We start from the raw sequence: 26,019 nt of genomic DNA on the forward strand, positions 1-26,019 counted from the left end.
GTGGAACAGGTGGGTTAATTTGGGGGGAGGTTATAACGAGGAAAGAGGCTGAAGGTGCAATAAAAATTTAGAAAAAAGACGGTTATTTTATAGAATAGGTGGACATGTAGGGGCTCATTTCTTTGTGTTTAAAAATAGAGAAAGAGAGTGAGATAGTTAGAGAAAGGGAGAGATAAAAGGTGAAAGAATAAGGGAGAAAGATCAGCAAATAAAACACACGCGGGGCAACAATGTGTCGGTTTGTCTGTTGCCCCGGAAGTCACCCACTATGAGCGCGTCCACCTTCGCACACCGCAAACAACTGATAAGACCAGTGCATGTGCGTGTGTGGGTGAGGTACGTTGGTCCGGTTTTTCTTACGAACCGGGTGTCGGATGTCTGTGATCCTCCTGTGGGTTGCGGGGTAAGGGTTTTTTTTTTTGGGCAAATATTGAACGTTTCTGCCTTTGCCACCCACCGATAAGCGTCACGGACACCTACCACGATCGTGTAGGGCGAGGTGGGGTTTAGGCGGGCTCGTCAACCTCAAACCCGCAACAAAGCGGGTTGTGATAAGGCGCACACACACACACACACACAACTATATGGGCTTCGGTCTGGTTCTGGTGGCCTCAACCGATTATTGCTCCAATGACCAGAAGGTTGTACACCGCGCGACCGTCCCGGTAAGCTGCGGGTCCCCTATCATCTGCCCTCCCTACTTCCCTGCCGGAGTGCAACCAGTAAACCACCACCCACGCGACAATGCAAATATGTTTGTACAAGGTTTGCTCTTCGTATTTTTTTCTCTTCTCCTTCTCTTCCCTTACCTTTCGTGTCGTTACACTTCAGTAACTTCACTATCACCTTGTGGCGTTCGGTACACGCGCTTAGGCCCGCTGCCACTATCTCGGTGGTGGTAGTGTGGATTGGAGGAGGTGGTGTGTGTTTTTATTTTAGTTTTTTTTTTGTTTGAATATTTGCCTCGACCGTTACTCATCCCGGTCCTGGTGGTGTGGACAACCATTGACCGGAGCGGGTGTGGAATCTTTCCCATTCCGCCTGCACCGGAGAGCCGTCCAATAAAACGGGCAACGTTTGTACAATGATTATTAAAATCCAACCCTCCCCCACGGTCTGGACGCACGGTAAAGAAAGACTTGGCTCTTAAAGACAAGCTCCGTTTATCTCCTGGAATGTCTTAAAGCCACTTTCTCCCGCGCGTTACCGATGTCGCACATGTGAGAGCCGGTCGGCTTTAATCGCGTTACGTTCCCGTGGAGCCTCCGCGCGTAATCGCGAATCAAACAATCAACCCCTAGACATTCACCGGCAACTTCATGCCCGCAGGTCACGTGCGGGTGTGTCTATGTGTGGTGTCCCAGATCGTACCCAATCCGACTGTGGTCTACTTTTCTTGTACAGGTTTTTTTTTTCGTTGTGCCATTGCTGTCTCTCCCGGCTCTTTTGTTTTCGTACACGCCTAACCACGGTGACATCGAATCAATAATTTGACATTCACCCCAAAGCGGTACGCCAAATTGGACATATTTTCATGCAAAAAAAAAAAAACAGAAAAGAAAAACGAGCACGGTCGCGGTTTCCCTGTCCGTCTGCCCGTAATCATCGGAAATAGCCCCGAGGCGTGTTTTGTTTTTCGGGAGCAACCGCTCGTCCCATGTCCTTCGGTGGCCGCACAACAATAGAACAGGGAAGGAAGGAAGCATTGGAAAAAAAAACATCCCCTCTGTGGGTGAGATCTTGCCACCTCCACCAGCTTCAACCTCCGAAACGCTGCAATATCATTTACAACTTCCTAATCGAATTTGTGTCCGTCTCGCGCCGATTCGGCTGGCCTGGTGCGTCCGGTACGCATTTTCCGTGGTTTCGCATACAGAGGCAGGACGCACAGACACACACACACACACACAAACACCCTCCAAAATACCGGGTTCGGTTTCAATCAAAATCGATATGAATAAATAAATAAAAATATTGCTCCTGCCCTTTTTTTTTTGGGCAATTTTGTCATCAGGGTCGCACAGTTTTTCCGGACAATTCTTCTCCTGGCCCAAAAACCAGGCGCCGATGGTCGCCAATAATTTATGCATCGAAAGTCAATCAAATAGTCGATCGAACTTCTGTCACCCTCCCACCGTCGACCTTCCTTCTCACATGGCCGACAGCATATTGGTTGAGATTGTTTTTTCCCCCCTGCTTGCCCCTGCACCAACTGCTGATGGTGCACAATCGCTTGCCGGGGCGAACGCTCATTCATTTCGGCGATACCTATCAGCTCATTTAGCGGAAATATTGCTAGTGTTTGCGGGAAAAACACACTCACACGCGTCTTCTCCCACTCCCCCAGCATGGTTTTTGGGTGGACAATAACTCGTCTTGATTGGGTTTTTATTGGGCAGCCCGGTTCGGCTGAACGGCGACAGAAGCTTTGCGCAAGCATCTGATAAGAAGAAAGCTCACTATCGAGGGGGGAAAAAAGCCAACACAACTACTTTTCCACTCGCAGAAGGGAATGATTTATCAACTGTGGACCCCGTTTTTGCGCCTTTGTGCGGTACAGACACACTTTGGCCATCTCCAAACACGATGCCGTGGTCCCGCTCAGGGTTGAAGGACATTTGGGACCGGTTTGGACGAGCAAAAGGGTAAAAAGATTGCTTCTGGAAATTATTGCGCCGATGGACCCAAGGAAAACAGACGTCCCGGCAGCAATCGTGATGTCCTTCAGGATGCTGTAGAGGAATGTAAAAGAAGAAACACACACGCACACGTTCATTCCCCAATTTACATAAAAGGTGTCCGCTTGCACTTCTTTTGTACAGGCCCGTTTATTAGTTTTCGCCTTCTGGTCGAGGTCCAAAGGGTTGTGTTCACGCTACGCACATGTCTGGACGGATTTTGCTTAAGAAAATTATCCAAACTTATGCTAAGAAACAGGGGGCCACAACTCGTTACGCAGCACAACTTATAACATCAAATAAATCGCCGCTTTTGCACGCAAAAACGTTTCAATATTCCTGCAGTACAAGGCAGATTGGCAAAATTGGCGACAATTGTCGATTCGAGTAGCGTGTGTGTGCGTGTGTGTGTGTGTACGCCATGCAGCATCAAACGCCAAGTAGCCGCGGACCCCTCGAGAGCCTTTTGCGACGAAACCTTACTGCAGAGCCGTGTGCAGCTGCAGCAATCTCCGATCCGGATGCAGTTGCACATTCGGGAGTGCAGTGCCAAGCAAGCCATGCCATGCCTTGTATGGGTGTGTGTGTGTGTGTGTGTTTTTATAGATGAAAAGAGTGAGCTCGGGGGATCAAAATAGTACCCGTGCATGGAGGGGGCGGGCAAGGAAATTATGATGGTTGACAATGATTGACCGATTTTTCGAGCTACCCCTCGGTCCGTGATCGAGATTCGATCGCACAGGCACACCACGGTACGGTGCCCCATTAAATCGAATTGAAATGTAAAACCAAAGGTCTAATCGTTGTCGGCTGTCATTACAATTTCTGTTTTGCCTTCCGATTCCGGCCAACCCTGTGAGCTACAGCGGACCCATGCACAACAATGGCGCGTTTAGTTTTATTCCAGTAGCTGGCAAGCAAAGAGGTGCAGAGGAGCTGTATGACTGTTTGGCACGCATTTTAGCAGCAAAAAAAAAAAAAAAAGACACCCGTCAAAGCTCCTGGATGACATTGAAAGGTGTCAACGGTGGTGCGATGGGTTTCCTGTCAACGCACCATTCGGATGTTTAATCCTTCTACACAGCCTTCTTCACAGCTGTTTGTCTCCCACTATACAGCACTACCCTGCATCACATCCTTCATTCGCCCTCATACGCTCATTATCGCTCTCGCTCTCTCCTGTGCGCAACCGGCTGCAGTGGAAGTGGTCTCCATTGGTCACTGAGCGGAAGCACACGCATCGCATCGCAAAACCCCTTTCTTTACAACCCCGTGTCCATTGGTCAGCCACGTGTGTGTGTGGCTCGATTGCGTTGTGGCATCGAAGAAGTGGACGCCCATTTTTCCTCACTCGCGCCATGGTGTGTCTCGCTCTCGCCGCTCCAGAGCCGAGTAGCCGCAGTACGCTTTCGTATCTCTTTCGCTGCTGTGTCTCTCGCTCCGGTTGCTTGACCTGTTTCTCTTTTGTGCTCTGTGCGTGCGTGTGCGTTTGTCTGTGTGTGTGTGTGTATGTGTGTGGTGCGGAGGAGCAACAACATTCAATCGCTCTGCCAAACATCGATGGCCATCGGTCAATAGAAAGATCAAAGGCAATGAGAGCAAGAGAGCAAGCGCTCAAAGGGAAGCTAATAGGCGCTCTAACACCCTCGTAATCACATCCTCCAACACATTACACTGATTTGAGTGACCAGCAGTGACGGTCGTACAGGGGATTACGACCCTGCGCCACCCTCTGACCACTCTCAATAAGGGTAATTAAATAAGCCTGATTTACGGCAGCGTGGAGTGTACCCCCTGAGGAGTGCCTTATCGACAAGTGTCGACGCGTTTGTGCGGGGAGAGGTGTCCGCGATAATCCCCTTCGTTAACTCCCCGGAGAGGAGGAGGGGACGGAGACGCACTCTAGCGCTTCCATTCAATTCCATTTCCATCGATCTGTTCTGGGTTCTCCATCGGTGGTGTGGATGGGTATTTGGTGTAGTTTTATTAATTTAATGACGCAATGACAGCCGGGTCGTGGCTTGGGGCATTATTTTTACGCACTTCCAGTGTCATGACACTGTCCCCCCCCCCCCTCGGTTACTTCCACTGTTGGCACATCAATTTGCCCACGATTAGCAGCAGCCAGCAGGGGGTGATTTTGTCAGCTGGGTGGACCGCGGTCGTTCGCGAAAAACGGACCAACACAAAAGCCTGACGTCTGTCCATTGTTGTTTTTTTCTTCTCTCCACTGTTTGCTGTTTGGCTTATCGCACACGCACACACACACACATTGCACTCCTTTTGCTCCGCTTAGCCCGATTGATAAAGGCATGTGTCGGTGTCATTAGTCATTTCGGGGCTCGTTCTTGCTCGAGCTTCTCCTGCCGGGAGTGGAAGTGTTTTGTTTTTCCACGCCAACACGAGTACCCACACAGCACAATACGGTTTATGCTTTTTGCGGGACTTTTGGTTTGGTTTTGTGATATTGTTTTCGCGCTTGTCTAACTGGACCAAAATCGCATCGATAACCGTCAGTCGGAGGTTTTGTTTTTCTCCCTTTCGGTGAAAGGGAAAATATTGGCCCACCCCAAACTAATGGTGCTTTGTGGACACGCAATTCATTTATCAAATTATCGATATCTCGGTGGCACACAAATAGGGACACAAAGCGACGAGAAATGGACGGGCATTTTGGGACAAGATGACGGCGGAGCGACTTCATTTAGTTCCTTCGTTGGATAGCTTATCCGATCGGAATTCTGCCTTCCCAACGGAAGGTCATTTTGGTGCAAAAACTTAATCATAAACCTTAACAATAAGACGAAAAGATCCATCAAAAACGGGCGCCAAATAGTTTTATATCGCGCGCAGTGCTGCAGAGTATTATACAATTACCCCTTTTTTCTTACTTCTGCTATGCATGACTCGATCTCCTTTGCTACGACTACTGCACCGAATGAGCAAATGTTGCAGATTTTTGTTGCAGATTAAACTTTACGATCCAACAAAAAGGCAGACACACACTCGCACGGCATGAACCGTCTATCATAATTTATCGACCGGCTATTCAGGCAACAAAGGCCCGTCCGCATAAACGATTAATTAACAGTCTTGCGTGACTCATGTCGCGCAAAATGCCGATTGCGATACGATTGAGATACGAAAATTATCATATTAATTGTTTCCCTAGCGCGCGTTTACGCGTCAACTGTACCGAAGGACAAGAGCCACCACTTTACTATCGATGCTGCGTTTAATGTGCTTCCTCTGTTCGCTGGGTTCAAGTGGGTCAACTCACCAGCGTCGGTAGCATAAATTTCAGTGCCACAATCCGTCTGCCGCGTAGCCGTCACTGCTCTCGCCGTTCTTGTCCAAAGAGATTAGCTACCAAACGGCGAACCCAGCTTTATGGTGCGAATTGCAGCGAAGCCAGTGCCAACACACACACACACACACTACACGCCATTTAATGACCGTCCCTTTCTCTTCGACGACAGAGCGAATTCTGGGCTGAGATTTTTATTTCAATTTTATTTGCCACACTTTTCCTCTGCGCCACGACGCCAATCTTTGTGCTGCTCGATTGCGCTGCTACTGGGGAAACACACACATTAATTACACATCTTCTATCACCACCAGTACCATCTTCTCTTTCTTCGGAAGGCAGATGGGATAGTTCTGGGCATCTTCTGTTTTGTCCACGGTATAGGGGTGAAATTCATTTGCTCCTTTTCTACCCATTCCCACTGTCGGGAGATATAAAATCGAACACCGAGCTTCCCGGTGGATTTGCCGGTCGAATTGGTTCAATATTTGAGACGTCAAAGGACTCTCTATCCTGCTCTCCCTTTCCCGATGTTTGCACTCGACCACGGCCACGATGACGATGGCGCGGCCCGAAATTTATTATATTAATTCCGAAAAATGAAAATAGCACCATTTATAACACCACTCGATATAAATAAGCCAAACCTAAAGGTCTGGACGTGAAGCGGGAGGGGGGGATCACAGTGGCACAGCGACTGCGGGATATTGGTAGCGACTTTTATCACTCACTAAAACTGTGCTGTCTCCATCCTTTTTCTGCTCCTTGGCGGGCGCATTGTCTTGGTGCGAGGTGCGGGCGAGAAAGTGTTCGGGGAAGAGCAAAATGTACTTTATAAAAGTGTCAAGTGCTGGAATTCCAAGCGCCCAAGCCTTCTTCCGAAACTAGGCTCCAGTAGTAGAAGGTGGAGAGTGTGTGTCTCTGTGCGGGTGTGTGTGTGTGTGTGTGTGTGAGGAGCCCGGTGGTAAAGGTAGCTATTATTCTTGTAGCTCATAAAAATAAAAGCAAACCTAGAAGTGTACTACGAACGACGGCACACGCTACTACGACGCTCTTGACGCTCAGTCCAGGCGTTGGATAACTGGTCAGATTTTCGGGGCTAGCCGACAAAAGCAGCAGACCGCCTCCTCGTCCGCCTCATCCTTTTGTGCTGCTTTAATTAAAATCGTAAAGAACAACACGCGCGACGCTGCTTCCGGTCTTCCGGTGCTGGAATGCGCGCCTTTGCCCGAGATGGACTTACCCGCAACTATGTGGACCGGCCGTCTCCGTGTCCCTCTTCCCTATCGGACAACTTCTGACGACTTCTGACGACTTCTGGTGAAAACTCTTTAAACTGCTCTTCCCGTGTCTCTGTCCCACTGTCCCACTGTCTTCAAGTCGGCATGTAGTCGGGGGGTAGTAACATGTACATGCCGAAAAGGGTAGCCACCATCCCACTCCTCTCCTTCTCCCCTTAAACCGAACCACCGAACCAAAGAAATCTAATTAAATTCATTAAATTAGCTGTGATGAGATAATAATTTTTAATTCTTCGCCTATTTCTTCTTCCTCCTCCTCCTCCTCCTAACTCCTGCTCCTCCATCCCAACGCAACGCTGCGCCTTTCTTTTGCTCGTGCCGCTCCTGCTCCTGCGTCCCCGTTTGTTGGCTCCATCTCTGTTCCTCGCTGCGCTAAATTATGTCTGTGTATCCTTATCGACTATCACCACCACCAAAATGCTCAACGCTACTTGGACCCTCTCTCTTTCTCTCACACTCTGTGTCCTACTTTTACCCCCGTCAACTGCTTATGCCCGTTACTCAACCATCCTTTCATCACCACCCGTGTCACCGTCATCTACACACTCCTTCCTTCTCACACACACACACGCACACACATCTACATCTAGATTCCGAAGCGGGAGAATCGGACGGCACCACGCAGGACATCCTTACATGCGGGTCGTGCCAGAAAACGTTCGCCCTCTCCGACATCGTGCGCTTCATCCAGCACAAAGTGTTCCAGTGCAACAAGGAAAACTATGGCCAGTGCTTCACGCAAGGTAAGCAGAGAGCGGGGAGACCCCCTGGTCGGACACACGTCCAGCCCGTGTGTCCATCAAAAACCCCCGTCCGGATTTTTCCCGCTGTTCTGTTTCGGCTAACGCGCAAACACACACGCACACTCTTCTCTTCACTTTTCGCCCTCGATTTGCTCGGTTGATCCACGGCGAACGGACTGTACCTTCCACTGCGGCATTGGCACCTTCCTTGGCCTCTACTAGCGGGCGGCGGTACCGATCGTGACTCGGACGACGGCCGGCGATTGCTGCTGACGGGCAACACGAGCAGCATCGCGACGAGACGTGCCTCCATGCCGAACGTGTCCTGCCGGGCGGGGAAGCAGACCATCACCACCGCCAGCGCGACGTACGACGACCGGGTCCACACACCGCCCCCGACCAGCCCGGCCGAGCTGCTGCGGGACGGTGCGTCCAGCACACCGAAACACCCAGGCGATGGTGAGTATACGCCCCCTCCCCCCTGTGTACTTGGTTCGATTTGTTTTCCTTTGTTTTTGTTAATGCTTTCGTTGCTCATTTAAAGTTAGAGTTTGTTTTTGTACTTCGGTTCTCGTTTTTTTTTTTTGTTGTTGCAAAACATGTGTTGCGCCCTTTTAGCCTTCCTTTTGCTGCTTGGTTTGGATTCAAGCTCTCTTTCTTTGCATTATTATTTCATGTGCACATCCTCAGTTTGTTGTGGCTTCCGTATCAAATAAAATTTCCTTCCTTAAAAACGTGTTTCATTTTAGCGTTCAAGTAGCCCTGTCCTGCCCTGCCGTGCCTGCCTTCCCATTGACCTCCTACCCCACACACATTGCCTGTCTTGTGTCCGGGGCCTGTTTCTTTCCCCAAATTGTTTCTGTACAGAAGTAAAAAGTTTAGGTTTTAAAAGACAGCAAATCAAACCGTTGATTCAATTGTGTTCGTGTGTGTGTATGTTTTGTTTTGTTTTTTTGTTTATCCAATTTGCGCTAACCGAGTTAACTAACCGCTCTTTCTTGGTTTTTCTAGCGAGCGCCACAGAGACACCGCGAGATGCTTTCTATTTCTTCTCTTTCTCTCTCTCTCTCTCTCTCTTTCTATACTCTCTATCTATTGTTCTCTTTTTACCTTCTACTACATATAATCCCTTATTCCCTTATCTGCTCTTTTGATCCCTCTTTGTCACTTTAAAATGTGATTTGATTGTGCGAATGTGTGTGTGTGTATAAATTTGGAAATAAATAAATAATTACCTTAAGTGTTAAGTAGTTGTGGCCGTTGCTGGGCCGAATGATGAAGCGAGCGAAACCGAATCGTGCCCTCTTTCCGAATGTACCATATTTTATCTGTTGAAATCAATTGTGGAAACAATTGCTACGTTTACGTGCTTTTTGTTCCCTCCTCTCGTTTTTGCTTAGTTTTTTCTCTCTCTCTGTTTGTGTGTGTGTTTTATTTTTGTTACTAGACTAGTTTTGTGGGTTGTTGTGCTTTGTTTTCACTATTTACGCTTGTAATGGTTTTACACTTGACGCTTCAAAGCAAATGTATTTATGATTGTGTTTTTTTATTGTTCCTCTCTCTCCAGAACCAGAGAACGCGTCCACCCATTGCCCGTCGCGGGGAGCGAGCCCGCTCGGCTGCACCCTCGACGACGACCACCGCGACCAGAAACCGTCCGTCCGTGCGATCGAAATCAAGCAGGAGCGCATGGACATCGATCCGGCGTCGTGCGGCGAGGAGGAGTTCGTCAGCGTCCGGAAGCAACAGCCCCAGACGGTCGCCACCGCCCACCGGAACGGCTCGCACGATGCGTCCGAGTCGCCGAACCATACCGGTAAGTGGCCGTCACACATTTTCAATTTCAAAGCTGGGCTGAACTGGGCTGCTGCATCATCAAATGTGCTGCAGCGCTTTGGAACGGGCTACCTGCGACAACCAGGTGCAGTGGTCAGCCTGCCTGAATGGACATGTGCGCATCCCCGAGGGCGTTCGACGTGTTTTTTTAAATCTTGTCCACTTTGCGAAAAAAAGGGCTGGCTGGTCATGCTGGTATGCAAACGAGGTTGAATTTGACCACTCCAAACACAGACACACACACACACAGGAACGTATTTAAAGAGAGAGAGCGAAAAAATGCAACTGCCCACCCCATCCGGTCATATCAATTACGGTTGATTAATTATTCAACGCGCCCTGGCTTACACGAAGGGAGCCGCTTGATTTATATTTTTTTTCGCAACGTCCTTAAGGGGTTACAGCAGGCTTACCTGCCTGTTAGATGACCTAACACAGTGGTTGTGTATGTGGGCAGATGTCCTTTACCTTTGCCCCTTGTACGAGGTGCACTGAACCGAATCACTGCAAAACACTTGATGCAGAATGCAGCCCGAACGCGGGTTGGCAGCGGTTGTAAAGCGAGACATTAAGTGGCGTTAATGCGTTCTGGTCATCTGCACTGCGATTGGAAGGGTGATAAGAAGGTCCTCTCGTACCTACAGGGATGAATGAGGGGGGGGGAGCAAAAAATCGATTCCAACACACACACACACTCACACTCACACATAGAGCAGGGCGAGAACAATTCCAGCAGAACACCAACGTCGATGACCGTGGTGGTGGTTCATTGTGTGCCGGGGCTATTGAAAGTGTCACGATTCTGAGATCGTGTCCACTCCACGGTCCCGGACGTGCCCGGCCAGACCCGTCGAGAGGGCCCGTTGTTCGCCTTCGAGTGGGCCTACTTTTGCATGTTCAGCTTCCCATCCCTTCACGGTGCACGGTCGTACCGGTGTACAGGAAGTAATCCGACCGCTTGCCCCTAATGTCATGTCCGAGCTTCGGGCCCGTCGTAGGTGGGCATTACGGGAGCGTCCTTTATCGTGGACGAGTTTTTTTTTATTTTTTTCGTCATTTCCTTTAATTCTTCACTCACCTTTTCGAGTTCTAGACCGCTTGCTAGACCTGTATGTACGTGTGTGTGTGTGTGTATTTACTGTTTGTTGTTCAGCTAAACCCTCACTGACTCGTATGTAAAACGTTGGGATAATAGCAACAGAAGGCCTAACCGGAAGGACAGTAAGTTCCGTTTTGCCGCCCGATGCACCCACTCACTACCTCGTTCAGGCTGGTGGCTTAGTCTTTGATGGGGTTTTTTTGCTAGTAACTGAAAAATACAAGGGGTTAACTGGCCTCCGTCTCAATGACACTGGACGGAGGAGACTGTTGTGATGGGCCAGATTTCACTCCTCGCAAGGGTTGGTGCTGAGCCACGGAAGTTGACCACTGTGCTACTCGAGAATTTTTTTTGAGACAAACGGTCCAACAGTGTCTTGTTTCGTCGCAACTCTGGCCGCGCAGAAAAAGAGGAAGTATCGTTTCGTGTTCCTTGCTGCCCCCCGCATTTCCTTGGTGACTTCTTGGGGAATGCTGGCGGCAGCATTTTGTTTGTCCAGCAGCGTTCTTTATGGCGTTCTGTTTTATTGCCCTTGCCGAAGCAATATCTTGTTGTTGTCTAGGCTGACCCCCCTCTCTCTCTCTCTCTCTCTCTATCACACACACACAAGTTCTGAGATTCAGATGGCTTCCGGTCGTCATTTTCAACTTCACACAAACCCCCACCGCAGGGAGTCTGTCCCATTCACCACTGTTCACTTTCGTTGGAGCATTGTTTCCGGCTCCCTTGCCCACCCTAAAAAAGGGGTTTTTTAGTGCATTCGCTTGGCCAGCAGCACCGTATGCTACACGCTCCATCGTCCTCGGTTCCGGTTGCAGTGTGTTTGTGTGAGTGCTTGTCTGTGCCCGTTATTGCCCTGCGGTTTTTGTGGTTCCACTCCCTCTCTCTCTCTCTCTTTCTAGTGTCCACATCCTGCTGGCACCGTACCAAACCCAGACAGTGTTGGCAGTGTGTCGTGAGTGGAAGCGTTTGGACCGTTTTTTTTTGTCATTCGCCTACTTTGATTTGCATGCTTGGAGCACGCGGTGGAAAGTCTTGCATGATTTGTTACTTTTGTGCTCAGTGTGCTGTGCTCCGGAGGAAGGCTGCACGAGCACATGCTGGACATTTAACACCACAGCATCCGCCGCAGTTCAGTGCTCTCGGTTCAATTCCCCCCCCCCCCCCCCCCTGCATCACTTGCTGCCTCCACTGCCAAGATGGATGTCTTGAAAGGAGGCCAGCTTCTCCGACCGACCAAGCGCACAATGTAATGCGTCCCACGGTGACGCATCTCCGCGTGAAATCCTATTCCGAGGACTGGCTCTATCCTCCAAACTCCCACTTCACCTTAATGGAAATGGCAATAAGAAGCTAGCAGCTCCGGCTAAGCCGAGCTCTTCACCCTTTTATTCAAAGATCTTTCAACGTCTTCAATTCCAAGCTCCATTTCCAATCCTTTTTTTCTTCATCGCTGGAAGTGGACTACTCCCAAACCCAAAGGGTAGCTAAACGGGTTGGGTGTTAGCAGGTACGCCGGAAGGGAAATTAAAATGTCAATATTAGCCTCCCCGCGCCGCGTCTGGTGTGGCCTGGCGTCCCGCCAGGTTATCGAATCGGATGGACAGACGGATGACGTCATGTGTCACGGACAGCAGCAGCTCGGCGTTGTCGCCCGGCCGAAAGTGATGACGGGCGGGTTCCATCCTGGTCCAACCCGGATCCAAAGGACGGTCGCATGATAAGACGCACCAGCTCACCATCTGCGCTTGACAGACCCGGAGCGACTGCGGCCACCATATGGGCGGGCACTGCCGCGGTAATCCTTCGCCTCGGCAGCAGCAGATAATCCTTTCTTTCTTTGACGATATTTGTTTTCCTAACTCACTGGTGCTTCTGCAGACGGAATTGGTTATATCCTGGTACGATGGGTCCGGGGGGGGGGGAGGACCTGATTGACAAACTCCCAGCTCGCGCGTAATTGATACAGCTCGCTGGTGCGTCTTTCACTCGCGTGAAAAAGGATTACGTACGCCGGTGGCAAGCAGGTTCCATTTAACTCGACGGCGAACCATCCGATTGACACTCCAGGAAATCAATCCGATTGCCCGGCTCTAGGTGTGAGTTAGCGACGGCTCCTTACGCAACACCGACCTGCGGCCTTACTGTGCCACCGTGCGGTCACACATTACGTTCTCGTTTGCCACACACAAACACACACACACGCTTTTAGTTGCTTGCTTGCTGTGCGCGGTACTGAAATAAGAAGAAAGATCGAACGACCTCAACCGTTCCCGACCGGTGCAGCATGCGAACACACAAACGGAACAAAGGGCCACCACGCACTGCTGCTGCGAAAGGGGTAGTTTCTGGGCAAATGACGCAGCATCTGGCTGCATAAATTTACCACCCCTTCATCCCGTAACCGCTTCTCCTCCGCAACCGTTACGCGCGCGCGCTACCATCATCTTCCCCGAGATCATCATCACGTCACAGCAGAGACCCCGCCGCGTAGATCCGGGCGCATTCAAAAACTGCAACGAACTCCGGGGACTGTATGCAACAGCGACTGTGTTGAGGGTTCAAAGGGGTTCAGTTTTTTTGTTCTTCTTCTTCTTCTACTATATTCAACCGATTTGGTGGAGAGGAAAAATTTCACTTTCAAACAAAAGAACCCAGCCGTGCGTTCGTGCGCATTAGGATGCTCGTGAAAGTGTCCCGAGGCCGCACAAAACGCTCTAACCCATTTATTTACCTTCATTTGCCGTTGATCTCTGTCGCGTTTTTGTACGTGTGTGTGTGTGTGTGTGTGTTGCATCCTCCACTGGTCCTATGAAAACGGGGTTACCGTCCCTAGAGATCCTTTTTCCGGTAGCACAGATGATCGCACCGGGTGGTTGTTGGAGGCAGCGTGAAAGCGAGCCGAAATTTAAAAAAAAACACACAACTCGAACAGTTAATTGATTTATTAAACTCACATTTTAAACATAAAATAAAACATTTTAAACAAATACACCCAGCAATGCTGTTTATTTTCGAAAAAGGGTTAATTAAAACACACACACACACTTAACAGCGCCATTCATACCAGTGACTAATAAAACAGCGAGTTCACAGCGCTAAAAGTGCTTCGGTTTTTATTAAATTTCCTTTCCGTGTTTTTTGTGTCCTCTACCCGTGCCCTCTACGTGGCAGGAAGAACAGCCGCCAAACGAAAGTGAACGTGTGCCGCGAAGCAGGAAGCACACGGAGGAAGCACCTTCTAGGATACGTCATAAAAAGCTAGATAAAAAAATAAAGCCTATTCCCTTCAACAACAACAAAAAATCCAACACAAATCGTCCGCCTAGCTTCACGGTTGACATAAATATTAAAGCCATGTAGCCGCGCGCACGGCGCACTTATGTTAATTATCCGCCGATGGTATAACCTTTCCCGTCGCCGCTCGGCTCTCCGAAATCCTCAACCAAAACAACGGCCAGAGGGGGAGAGAGAGAGAGGGAGAGAGAGAGAAAAAAAGAAAAACCAAACGTTCGCTCGTGCCATCGTGCCATCGTCACGGGCCCCGGTCGGATGTTCTCGCGCTGAAATTAGGCAGCAAGCGGGCCGCTCATCACGCCGTCCGTTCACGTCTTTGCGCCTTGATTTCCAATCCATCCTGTCGTTCTAGTGAGTGTTGTTTTTTTGTCTGTCCTTCTCGATTAAAAAGGGTTTTTTTTTCATTCTGTATTCCCACTTTTTTCCCTTCCACGATCGCTTCCGTTTTGCACCATGCTTCTTCATGCTCCTGTGGTACGTTCGGATAAATGGGTTGACAATTAAACATCCGCCCGAGCGGCCCCCGCGGGCAGCCATCGTCGTTAAGATCGGGCGGGCCGCATCGGATGTGGTGTTGAAAATGAATCTCCACTTCCGCTCTGGACGATGGATTTGATCACCCAGCCGGTGGGTTGGGTGGAGCATAAATCGACGCCCTTCCCGTTTTTTTCTTCTTTCTTTCCTTTGCTCGAAGCAACACCATAAGCAACCTTTCTAAGCTGATAATGGGTTTTTTTTCTTTCGTTTTCTGTTGCCACTGTTGTATTCCTCTCCCTTCACTCTCGACGGTGGCGGAAAATGGTAGTAAAAATTCAACCCTCAACACCGTCACGGTGTCCATTTGAAAAAACGGGGACTCACTGGGGCGGGGGATGTTGACCATTGTAAACGACTCCTTCGCTCCTTCTTCTCCCTTTTGCTGAAATACTTAAACCCATCTACCCTTTTTCGAACAACGGAAGGGGGAGTGTTACCGGAAGTGATAACAATTTTTCGTCCTTCGGCTGAGATTAAAGGCTCACCTCCCTCCCCCCTTGAAGGACGACAGAAAAAGTGGTTCGAAATGGTCAGATTTTTTCCTGGCCGATTCCTTTTTTTTTGAAGGGTGCGTGTGTTAAACTCGGATATGTAAATCAAACCCCGCGCCAAAAAGGGACGTAAAAACGTGACTACTCAAGACAAAACCCCACCCGAAAGGGGGGATGGTTCCTTTCCCTACTCTATGTCCACCCGGGCTGAGCCTTTCCCTCCCGGGGTTTTCTTCCCGATCTGTGTGATTGGCAAAGTGACCGGCTTGTGGTTACGATGTGTGATTTATGCGTTTAACCCATCAGGTAGCCACCCAAAAAAAAAAGAAGAAGGGACTAAGAAAAAAAAGGAAGTAAGAAGCTTATCCCATTTGCTTCATGAGCTCCAAACACAGGCTGCTTGGTGTTGGTATTCGGGAAATGTGAATAAAATATTACCCCTTTGGAAAAGTAATGGTAAAGTTTCATCAGCTGAGTCTATATATCTTTCCCAAAAAAAAAAACACTTTCGCTTTCCACTCTCGCTCTTGTATCCTTTCGCTCGTGCATTCCTTTACATGGCAGGGGAGTGAGATCGAAACGAACGGAAGGACATATGTTGGGTGACGATCTGGCAATAAATATCACTTCAAAGAATCAGATGGTCTAACGATCCCGATAAAAAGGCTAACAAAAAGGATGAAGGACCTTACAGGGCTTGTTCTCCCGATCTTCACCTCCGATCTTCCTTTTTGATTAATGCGCGTAACTTCACGGAGGCGTTTCTCTTACATTCCTGAGAAGTAGAAAAAAAACAGATCATTATCGCCTCATCTTTCTTCTTGCTTGCCTTACTGACATCCTTAACCGACAACAGCTCGATCGTTAGCAGGAGGCCATTAAAAAAAGATCGATTTATCTATCAAATACACCCTACTGTTTACGGTGGGAGGTGTATCCTGATTTTTTGTACTCCCCCCCCCCACCTCTTTCACTTTCATTATTCGCTCCCGTCTGCTGCTTATCAACCCCTTTTTTGCTCTGCTCCACTCCACTTCAGTTTGATCAGTTGCTTTCGATTTCGTTTCCCAGTTGCGCTGCAGGCGTTTTGTTGGTCCAGCTGGCACGCGGTGTTCGGTGTTCGGTATACTATCTGAACTGGCGGCCTGTGCTCAACCAACAAAAAAAAATAGGGACCTAACAGGGATCTCCATTTTTTTCTGTACCTTTTTGCCGAGGCTCGTGCGTAACACACGCACGAGACCCCGCGCGCATCACTTTCATTGCGCAAGCAAGCCGGCAAGCAGGCAAAAGGGTTTGGCTTCATTTGAATTCCGAAGAAGAACCGGATCACCTGGCCCGTTTCCGCCGCACGTGGCTTGCTGTTGCGTGTTGGTGAGCCAGAGCGCGTGCGCGCGTGCTCGTTCAAGTGCACGCTTTCGTTAGGACCCGTGAGGATCGCTTTAGGATCAGTTTTTTTGTGTGTTCTTTTTTTCAGGAATAAGGGTGCTTCTTTGCCTTTGTCTTATCTGGTTGTTCTTGCCCGCCGAACGGAAGCGAAAGTAGATGAACCAAGCAAAACAAAAAACGGAAAGGATGAATTTGAATGAAAAACCCTCCAGGAAGGTGTTGATGTGGTCGGCATTTAAACCCTTTCAGTTCTGGTATTTTTTTTCTTTACCATAAAACACAAAAAACAACAGTGAAACAACACAAGGAGAGTGCCTAGAAGATGCGTCACAAAAAAGGGGGCCATGTTTAGGGGTCGGCCATGTTTGTAGCTACCGTAGACTGCATCAACACACCTCGTCTGGGATGCATTTTTCATCTCTCTGCTGGTGATGCGGTGGGTCGGGTGGGTTCCACAATCTGTCACCCGATTGTCACAGCTTGCCGTGCCGAGTGTGATTGGCCTTCTTTAGTTCGGTGTGTGTTTGTGTGTGTCTGTATACCCAGCTGTATTGACTGGCTGAGTGGGTAACGCATCCCAAATACCATCACATCGTCACCGTCCCGCCCAACTGCACGTTTCATCCCGTCGCCTGAGGGGCACAAATCAATGCAATGAATCCGCGCCAAACACACACACTCTCCTCCGCGGGGTTGTTTGTGTGGCCGTGAGGCCGCCCGGTGCCCGTGCGTGTGGGCGGCATGCCTAAAGGTCTCGCGTCTCGGCACCGTCGTCTCCACACGCGCGCCTTGTGTTTGTTCATTAATCTCGGCGCGGATGATTATCGGGTCGACGGTGCGACGTCGGGCACACCTTCAAAATCAAACTACGCGGTATGCAGCAACAACAACAGCTCCAGACGCGATGCACCGCATGCGCCCGGAGAGTGCGGGAATTGCGGATGTTTTGCACGCGATCGATCGAACCCGGGCAGGACGGTGTGATGCCGTCGACATTAGCGGCCGGCCCAATGGGAAAGGTACGATCCTGTGCGTGATGACAGCAGTGTGGACAACCGTCTGTGAGGGGGGAGGGGGGGGGCTGCGAAAAGAACCGGAAAAGAACAATGCCCAACGGAGGGAGAGAAAATTGCGCCCGAGAAGACGCCGTAATTGCAGGGTTTGCTGTTTTGGGCTGTTGGGCAGACCGGGGCGTGTACGCGTGGATGTCTCACTTGCCGATGTCGATCCCGGGTGGGAAGAGGTGATTAATTGTCAATCGCGTTCGGTGTTCGTTTTGTTGGCCTACGATCACAGGATCGTGGTCGGTACGGGAACGGTCATTCCCTGGTGCCGACGAACGATCTGCGTTGGCGAACAATGTCATCATTGTTTCATAATGTTATTCCACCTTTTATTTGTTTGGAATGCTTTTCTGCGCCCTTCCGGACACTGGAGACAGCACCCATCATCCTCTCCCGCCGGCCCAGTGACATTAGTAACGCGTCCTCCTTCCGAATGGCTATCCTTTCCCTCCACCGAATCAAACTAGAACAAGCCTCCCTTCCCTCGGTCCATACGATTAGCCATGATAAATGAAGTGAGAATCGTGTCGAATTTTGAAGCTTTAAAGCAATCATAAAACCTTGTCGAAATTGGAAAATTTCACTCCCAAAAAGAGGAACCAAAAAACCAATAACATGTGTGGCACACCTTTTCGCTTTGGGTGACTTTAAAAAAAAAAAACAAATGGGCTTAGGGGGAAAAAACACACATACAACAACCCTCCCGAAACGTGCGCTACGTGCCCGGAATGATGGCCGGTGTAAATGTGTCAAAAAGCGCACAAACCACTGAGCGCACTGATTAAGTCTCGCCGTCGTCAGGACAATGCAATAAATGTTTAGCACAAAAACCGTTTGCGGTACGATAAATTTATCATGTCTCGTAGCGAAAGTGATTATCGAACTTGGGCGTCGTTTCTGACGACCGGGGATCGTTCCGCGCTACGGTCAATTACGGTTACGGTTGTTTTGCTCAAATCACCGCAGAACCGAGCAGAATTCACTTACAAGGCTGACAACTGGCCATCGTTGCGTGTGTGTGTGTGTGCTTTTTATCCCCTTTTGAGATGTTCCCTCTGTCCACAAGTCCATCGAGGATGTGTACTTTGTCACTGTAAAATCGAAAAAAAAAATACGGGGGCGAAATGATTGCCTGCGTGGGTTGTGTGGCTTGCGATAATGCGTCTTGCTTGCGTGGCCCCTTTGTGGGTTGTTGTGTTTTTTTTTTTAATAAAACACTATAAATTTCCATAAGGCAATGTAGCACCACAAAAAAAATTGAAAAATCTCCTGCCTCTTCGTCCAGCTTTCGGTGTCGGTTACACATCCCTCGAAGAAGCTGCTGGCCAGTTTGTAATCGTGTGGTAATGGAAGCAACCTTACCCAGTAACCTACCGGAGAGAGAGAGAGAGAGCGAGAGCTGGATCGGAGAAGCAAACTGAGGCAATAAAAATCGCTTCCCGAAAAACAGCCGTAGCCATCTGCTACACTGTCCTACTGCTTCCTCCGCTGTGTCCACATATGTATCCTGTCGAATGTGTTGAAAAACCACCAAAATTTTCGTTTTCCAAAAGGCTTCCCTGGGAAAAATCGGACCTTCAGCAGAGCACCGCCAAAAGCTGTACGCTAACAAATCCGTCCGCTCATTGGTATTCAAATGATGCCCCCAGCACACGTCCCACGTGCATTCGTGTGTGTGTGTGTGTGTGTGTGTGTGTTTTGCTTAACTTTTAGCAGCGAGTAAACATTGAACCATGTGTGGATTATGGACAGTTGAAACGTTGTTGAATTTGAAAGCACGGTTCGCAGGCCAGCAAAAAAAAAAGAGCCCAAAGAATACAGAATACACTGTTAGAACTTTTTCAACCAGAAGTGATAAAACGCCATCACATCGAAATGGCACACAGCACAATGCCTACCGGTCACGAAATGGAATGTAACTTCGGGGAAAAAACTGAACACTGAAATATCATAGCTATTTTTTAATTAAAACTCTACCACCGTCCAAGCAGTTCCCAGCGTCATTTTCCCCACGCTTGATGCACGCAAGCTGTGGCCTGCTGTATTCCTGTTTTGCTGCAGCTCTCTCTCCCTCGCTCTCTCTCATTGCCCTCCATGCAATGCAATTTTATAAACAGGACATTGCAAACACACACACGCGCACGCACACACTGAACTGCATGTAAATATTATTCCGTCAACTGCAAATCCGGCTCGCTACCGCTTTTAATCCGGCCTCTGCGGCCTTTTTTGCATCGCTCAAAGTAGTAGGGCTGGAATTAATATGGGATTGCCTGGTTTTCACGGAGTGCATTCCACGGGCTCTTTTTTTTCTTTTTCTATCTCTCTCTCTCCCCTTCCCGTTTAACACATCGAAAATCAAGCTGCAGTTTCCGCTCTGTTTCTGCTTGCTCGGACGGTTCGGTGCGGTTTTGGCAAATATTTATATCATCTCGATCCGAATGCCCGCGATCCACGATTCTTTTGATCCACAACAGTGTACAGATGCATAGTGCCGTGTGTGATGTCGCTGTGGAAATGGGAACGTAATTTTATTTATTTTTAATCGTCTTTTCTCTTTATCTCTCTCTCTATTTATTCCTTTTTCTTCCTCCACACGAACAGAACCAAGCAACTACGTCTGCTCCACGTGCAAAACGAAGTACCATTCGGCCTGGCGGTTGGTCCAGCACGTCCAGCACGCGCACGGTGTGAAGATTTACGTCGAATCGTTGGCCAGCACGGGCAGCCAGGACGGGGATGGCGCTGCACCGACCGAAGAATCGGACGCACCGGAATCGGCCGCCGCATCGGAGGCGGCTAACAACGGCCCATCGACCGGGGAAGCCGTTCCGGCGGCACAGAAGCGAACGGACGAGCAGCCGGCACGAGCCCGCACGCCACGGTCCCGCTCTGCCAGCCGCAGTCCGAAAGCCGTATCCATCGAGCGGGAGCAACCGATCCGTTCGCCGGCGCCGAAAGACCGTAGCAATGGGCTGGAGGTGCCCTCGAAAGCGGCCAGTGAAAATGGCAGATCCGGCGAGTCGGACGATGAGCTGGAGGTGCGCACGAAGCGACCGAAGCTGACCAGCAGCAGTTCGAACGGAAGCCACGCCACGGTCAACCACACCGAGGAGGTAGCGCTGGCCCTTACCAGCCCGCAGCCACTCACTCAGACCGCCGCGACGACCACGACCCAGCAGCGACAATCGAGTACACCGCAGCCGCTGACCGTCTCCTCGGTTCAGTCACCGTCCCGGCCGCAACATTCGCCTCCCGCGGGCAGCGGGACCATCGCAGCGCCCTCCCTAGCACCGGCCCGCAGCGAATCCACCCAGAGCCTTCCGCCGCCGTCGCTGCGGCCGCACCATTCGCTGCTGCCGCCGCCCGAGCTGCACCAGAACCCGTTCGGGCTGCTGCGCATGCCACCGCACCACCCGCACAGCCCGCTGTTCGGCCGCACGCATCACGACTTCCGCATGGAGCACCTGATGTCGGAGCAGTTCCGCAGCCACGGGCTCAACCTGGCGGCGGCTGCCGTTGCCGCCGCGAACCAGCTCAAATCGCACGGCCAGCAGTTCAACCCGGCCACCGGTGCGACCGCATCCGAGCGGCCGCCGTCCGCCGGTGCGGCCACCTCCGCCCTTACCCTGACACCCGGCGGAGGCGGAGCCGGTGTTGTTGGCGGGCTCGAGCCACACATGGACTACTACTCGCAGCGCTTGCGGCAGCTCGCCGGCACGACCAGCCCCGGGGCGAACCTAACGTCCGCCTCGTCCAACTCACCCAGCCCGCGCAAGCAGCCCCACTCGCCCTCACACTTTGCCAGCCCGTCGCCCTCCCATCAGCTGCCACCGACACCGCTGACGAACAATTCGCGCCCGCAAAGTCTCACCCCGCCCGAGAAGCACACCGAGCAGCTGCTGGGGCTGGACGCGGGCAGCATCAGCAATACGCCCCGCTCGGCCTCGACCCCGCCCAACAAGCAGTCGGGCCAGTCCGCCTCGGACAGTGCGCTGTACTCGTGCGAGTACTGCGGCAAGAAGTTCCGGTTCCAGAGCAATCTGCTGGTGCACCGGCGCACGCACACGGCCGAGCTGCCGTACAAGTGCGCCAGCTGTGAGTTCGCCTGCCGCCAGGCGGCGAAGCTGAAGCAGCACATGAAGCTGGTGCACGGCCGGCGGCGGACGTCCGTGGCGGCCATGTCGGAACCGGACTCGGGCACCAGCAACGTCGACTCGATCGAGAGCGACCCGGACGATACGGACCACGAGCTGATGGATGCGGACGAGCTGGACGCGGACGGTGAGGCCGATCGGCGTACGGCGCACGGGGACGACGAGCACGCGGACGGTGAGGACGATGAGGAGGACGAGGACGAGGACGAGGACGAGGAGGACGACGAGGCGGAAGATTTGAGCATGAGCAGCACGCAGAGCCAGTCGAAGAAGGACGGGTCGGGCGGTTCGATGTCGATGTCGACCTCGCTCGTGGGGGAGCTGATGGACAAGTTCGGCCTGTCCAACATTGCGCAGTACTCGGAGGCGTACAAGCAGGCGCTGCAGGAGTCGGGCAATGCGCTGAAGCTGCAGCTGACGAGCAAGGACCGGGACAACAACAACAGCGCGATGGCCATCCCCGGGCTGGCGGAGAAGCTGAACGGGCTGCCGGCGGCACTGCGCATCAAGGAGGAGCTGGCGAAGAACATGCTGCAGCACCATAACGCGCAGCTGCCCCAGGTCCCGCTGTTCAACCCGTTCGAGAACCCGTTCGAGGCGTCCAAGCGCATGAAGCTCGAGGGCAGCGACAGCTGGTGGGGCCTGCCCGGGATGCACCGGGGCGACGCGCTGTTCGAGAACCTGAAGCCGGGCCGGGACGGGGGCCGCGGACCGGCCGCCGGCCTGCTGCAGCCGATGATGAAGAAGGAGAGCAAGCTGCGCAACGACACGTGCGAGTTCTGCGGCAAGGTGTTCAAGAACTGCTCCAACCTGACGGTGCACCGGCGCAGCCACACGGGCGAGAAGCCGTACAAGTGCGAGCTGTGCTCGTACGCGTGCGCCCAAAGCTCGAAGCTGACGCGCCACATGAAGACGCACGGCCGGCTCGGCAAGGACGTGTACCGGTGCCGGTTCTGCGAGATGCCGTTCAGCGTACCGTCCACGCTCGAGAAGCACATGCGCAAGTGCGTGGTCAACCAGGGCAAGCTGCAGCAGCAGCAGCAGCGCGAGCTGCAGCAACTGCAACAGCGCGAGCTGCAGCACCATCAGCAGCTGGCCGCCCAGCAGCAGCAGCAGCAGCAGCAGCAACTAGCCGCCCAGCAGATGGCGCTCGCTGCCCATCGCGACCGGGGTGACCATCATCGGGAGCGGAGCCGGGAGCGGGACCATCACCACCACCACCACCACGCGGCCCAAACGCTGGCAGCCGCTGCAGCCGCTTCCCCCGTCCCCGGGGCGCCTCAGTTGCCGCCGGGGCTGCTTCTGCCGCCACTGCCAGCCGCCGTGGCGGCAGCGGCCGCTGCCGCAGCCGCCTCCTCCGGTGTGTCGCCCACGGACGACAGTGCATCCAGCTCACCGTCCGGTTCGTCGTCGTCGTCGTCGGCCGCCGCAGCTGCTGCAGCAGCCGCCGCAGCAGCCGCCGCCGCCGCACTGATGAAGGAAGAGGCGGCAACGGCATGACTTTACCCGCCCTGGAGTGGGTACGAGCTGCCGCCCAGTCGGATGATGTCCCGGATCTACTAGCCGCCGGTTCGCGGGCCGCCCGCCCGCACCCACGGCGACGAGCGGCGGGGACCGACCGGTCACGGCATGCCGCCGGCGGCCTACCTGCCCCGCATGCCCTGACCCGTTCGTCCCTCGGTGTAGGGACAAACACTGGCGACGTAGAATAAGCACAAGGTGATCGATTACACAGTAAGCGGTAAAACAAACAAACCACAATTACTCCCTTGCAACCTGTCCCCACCCCCTTTTGCATTCCCAATTTTTGTTTTTTTCTAGAGGCATTGAATACCAAAGTTACAGTACTTTTTTAATATAGCGGAATAAAGGCCGCCCGATGATAGGTTTGAGGGTGGGGAGGCGACCTCCTCCTCACAGCCCGTTCTCCTCTTTAAGTTTAAGAACACTTCCTTCTCCAATGTATTGTACATATTAGCCGTAATTTCGCCGTGTTTATTCCGGATCGTAAAGAAAAGACACAATTATAAGCATACTAACAGGCATTTAGAGGGCAATAGACGGGTGGAGGGGGGAGGGAGCGTCCCACCCCGTTTGCCTTCGTTTTTATCCACACCTTACGCGAGGCGAGACGCACGTGGTTTAAGTTTAAATTATTTTTTCCCTCGTTTGTGGTGGAAGTAGGCGACGAACCGGAGAGTCCCGGCCAGTGCTGCCAGACTCTTCCGCACAGTGTACAGTGTACTTTTAAGACGAAGCGTGTATGTATGTGCATGTGTGTGGCTGTGTGTGTGATGCGTGAAATCACAATTGTAATAAGTTGGCAACACACACGCACACACGCACGCACACACCATACAGTAATAAGGACAAATAAAGGCGAAAAATCGTTTAAAACTAGCAAGAAAGGAAGTAGTCGTGGTTTAAGTAGTGTTAATTTAAAACATATGAATACAATCACACACACACACACATACAACAACAACACACCCTCTCGTACACATATACTTACACACATCTTTGGGTGTCGGAGAGAAAATGGGAATGTTAGTTAATTTGATTGATTCCGAAGGTTTTTGATTTGTACAGGTGTATGTGTGTGTACGAACAAGCATAGGCAATGGATGTTGGCCAGTAGTAACTTAGCATCTCTCTTTACTTGGCAAACTTTATTTTTATCGGCGGAGGAAAATGTTGTTTTGTTGCACGGTGTTTTAGGCTAATTGTATCGTTTCAACCCATGTGGTGTCATTCGTTTGCCTTAATTATCTCTCTCTCTAGCGTTGCCTTTTTCTTTTTTTTGTTTCGATGTTTCATGTTTTCTTATCCTTTGTTGATCTTCTATTTTTTGCCTTTTGAATGAAAGTGTTAGGAATGTGTAATTTGTTTTGATACCATCTCTAAGACACTCGTGTTTTACCTTCTTCTACTTGCCTTTTATTACCTTTTATCGTGTGGGTCGGGTGGTTTTTGGGTAGCAAATCCATTAATGCGAAAATTGTACCATATAGATTTAAAAAAAAAAACAAAGCCGACCAAACCCTGCCCACCCTCCATTACGTTCCAACGCACGCCAACACGATGCAACAACGCTGTTTTTTCCTATTGTTTCCTTCTTACAGTTACGTTAAGACTGATAAAAAAATGATAAATTACCGTTTTGAGGGAATTCGGTATATTGTTTCACGAGTGTATTCGTTTACTTTATTGTACTTATTTTTTGAGGTTATATTAAAGAAAACTAACAAACACACACACACGCACGTGGTAGTATCTTCCAACAAAAAAAAAAAAACAAACACATTGCACTAATTTATTTCCGTTCAAAATGATAGGTAGAAGGTTTTAATCAAAATTCGTTCCGATAGGTGATGAGCAAATGGTTTAAACAATTCCTCCCAGCCTGCTCTCCAGCTTGGTAGGGGTGGTCGATGTAAGGGTCGTTCCCTTCCCTGCCCACCCCTGTTTGCTGTTGCGAGAGGATAGGTTGGAAAGAACTGTTTACACTGACAAGGTATAGCAGCTCAGCCTTTGGCCTTGCGAGGGGCCAGCTAGTAAAGCAGTCATAGCCAGTGAAGCCAGTGTGTGTGTGTTTTTGTCTATGTCAGCAAGAAATGTATGTAAGCGGCCAGCAGGGCCAGAAGTGAATAAAGATGAATGTAATGATGGTAAACTCAACTTGTAGCGCAACAACCTTAGTTGTTTTTTTTTAATTTTGTTGGAGTCTCGTTTTCAAAATACATTTGCAATACATTCGTTTTTTGTACATTCCTCACGTGATAAATGAAGACTTGTGCCGCTAATGAAGAAGTGAGGATGCAGCATTCGGTGGGTCGGTCGGTACTTGGGTAACGGGAAACCAAAAACCAAATTGCATTCACGTGTATCGTTTGTCACGTGTTTTTTAAACACCAGAAAGAGCATTTTGAACAGTATAATACAATAATACAAACGCAAACACACACACACACACACACACACACACACTTACATTAAACAGCACCAGTACACCACCAAGGGACGAAGATTCGAACGGAGAGTAGAACTTAAAGAAAGGAACACTCTTCAAATAACACAAGCAAAACAGAAAGATTCCTATTAAACTTTATGAATTTATATA

The 26,019-nt window shown here is 50.7% G+C and overlaps 1 protein-coding gene across 3 annotated transcripts in view; it reads left to right on the forward strand.

Annotated features, from left to right (window-relative positions):
* LOC120949429 (B-cell lymphoma/leukemia 11B) overlaps positions 1 to 24,660 on the forward strand; it is a 66,814-nt gene extending 42,154 nt beyond the window's left edge. For 2 of the 3 annotated variants that reach the window (XM_040366730.2, XM_040366729.2), the window contains exons 2-5: positions 7,877 to 8,029; positions 8,252 to 8,488; positions 9,597 to 9,845; positions 20,347 to 24,660. In XM_040366730.2, coding sequence (XP_040222664.2) covers positions 7,877 to 8,029; positions 8,252 to 8,488; positions 9,597 to 9,845; positions 20,347 to 23,399 — 3,692 coding nt within the window. In that variant the 3' untranslated portion in view covers positions 23,400 to 24,660. The remainder of the gene's footprint in view (positions 1 to 7,876; positions 8,030 to 8,251; positions 8,489 to 9,596; positions 9,846 to 20,346) is intronic. The other variant, XM_040366731.2, reaches the window with a different exon arrangement.
* The last annotated feature ends 1,359 nt before the right edge of the window (positions 24,661 to 26,019 follow it).

The sequence above is a fragment of the Anopheles coluzzii genome, chromosome 2, assembly GCF_943734685.1.
Source record: "Anopheles coluzzii chromosome 2, AcolN3, whole genome shotgun sequence".
Classification (NCBI taxonomy): Eukaryota; Metazoa; Arthropoda; class Insecta; order Diptera; family Culicidae; genus Anopheles; species Anopheles coluzzii.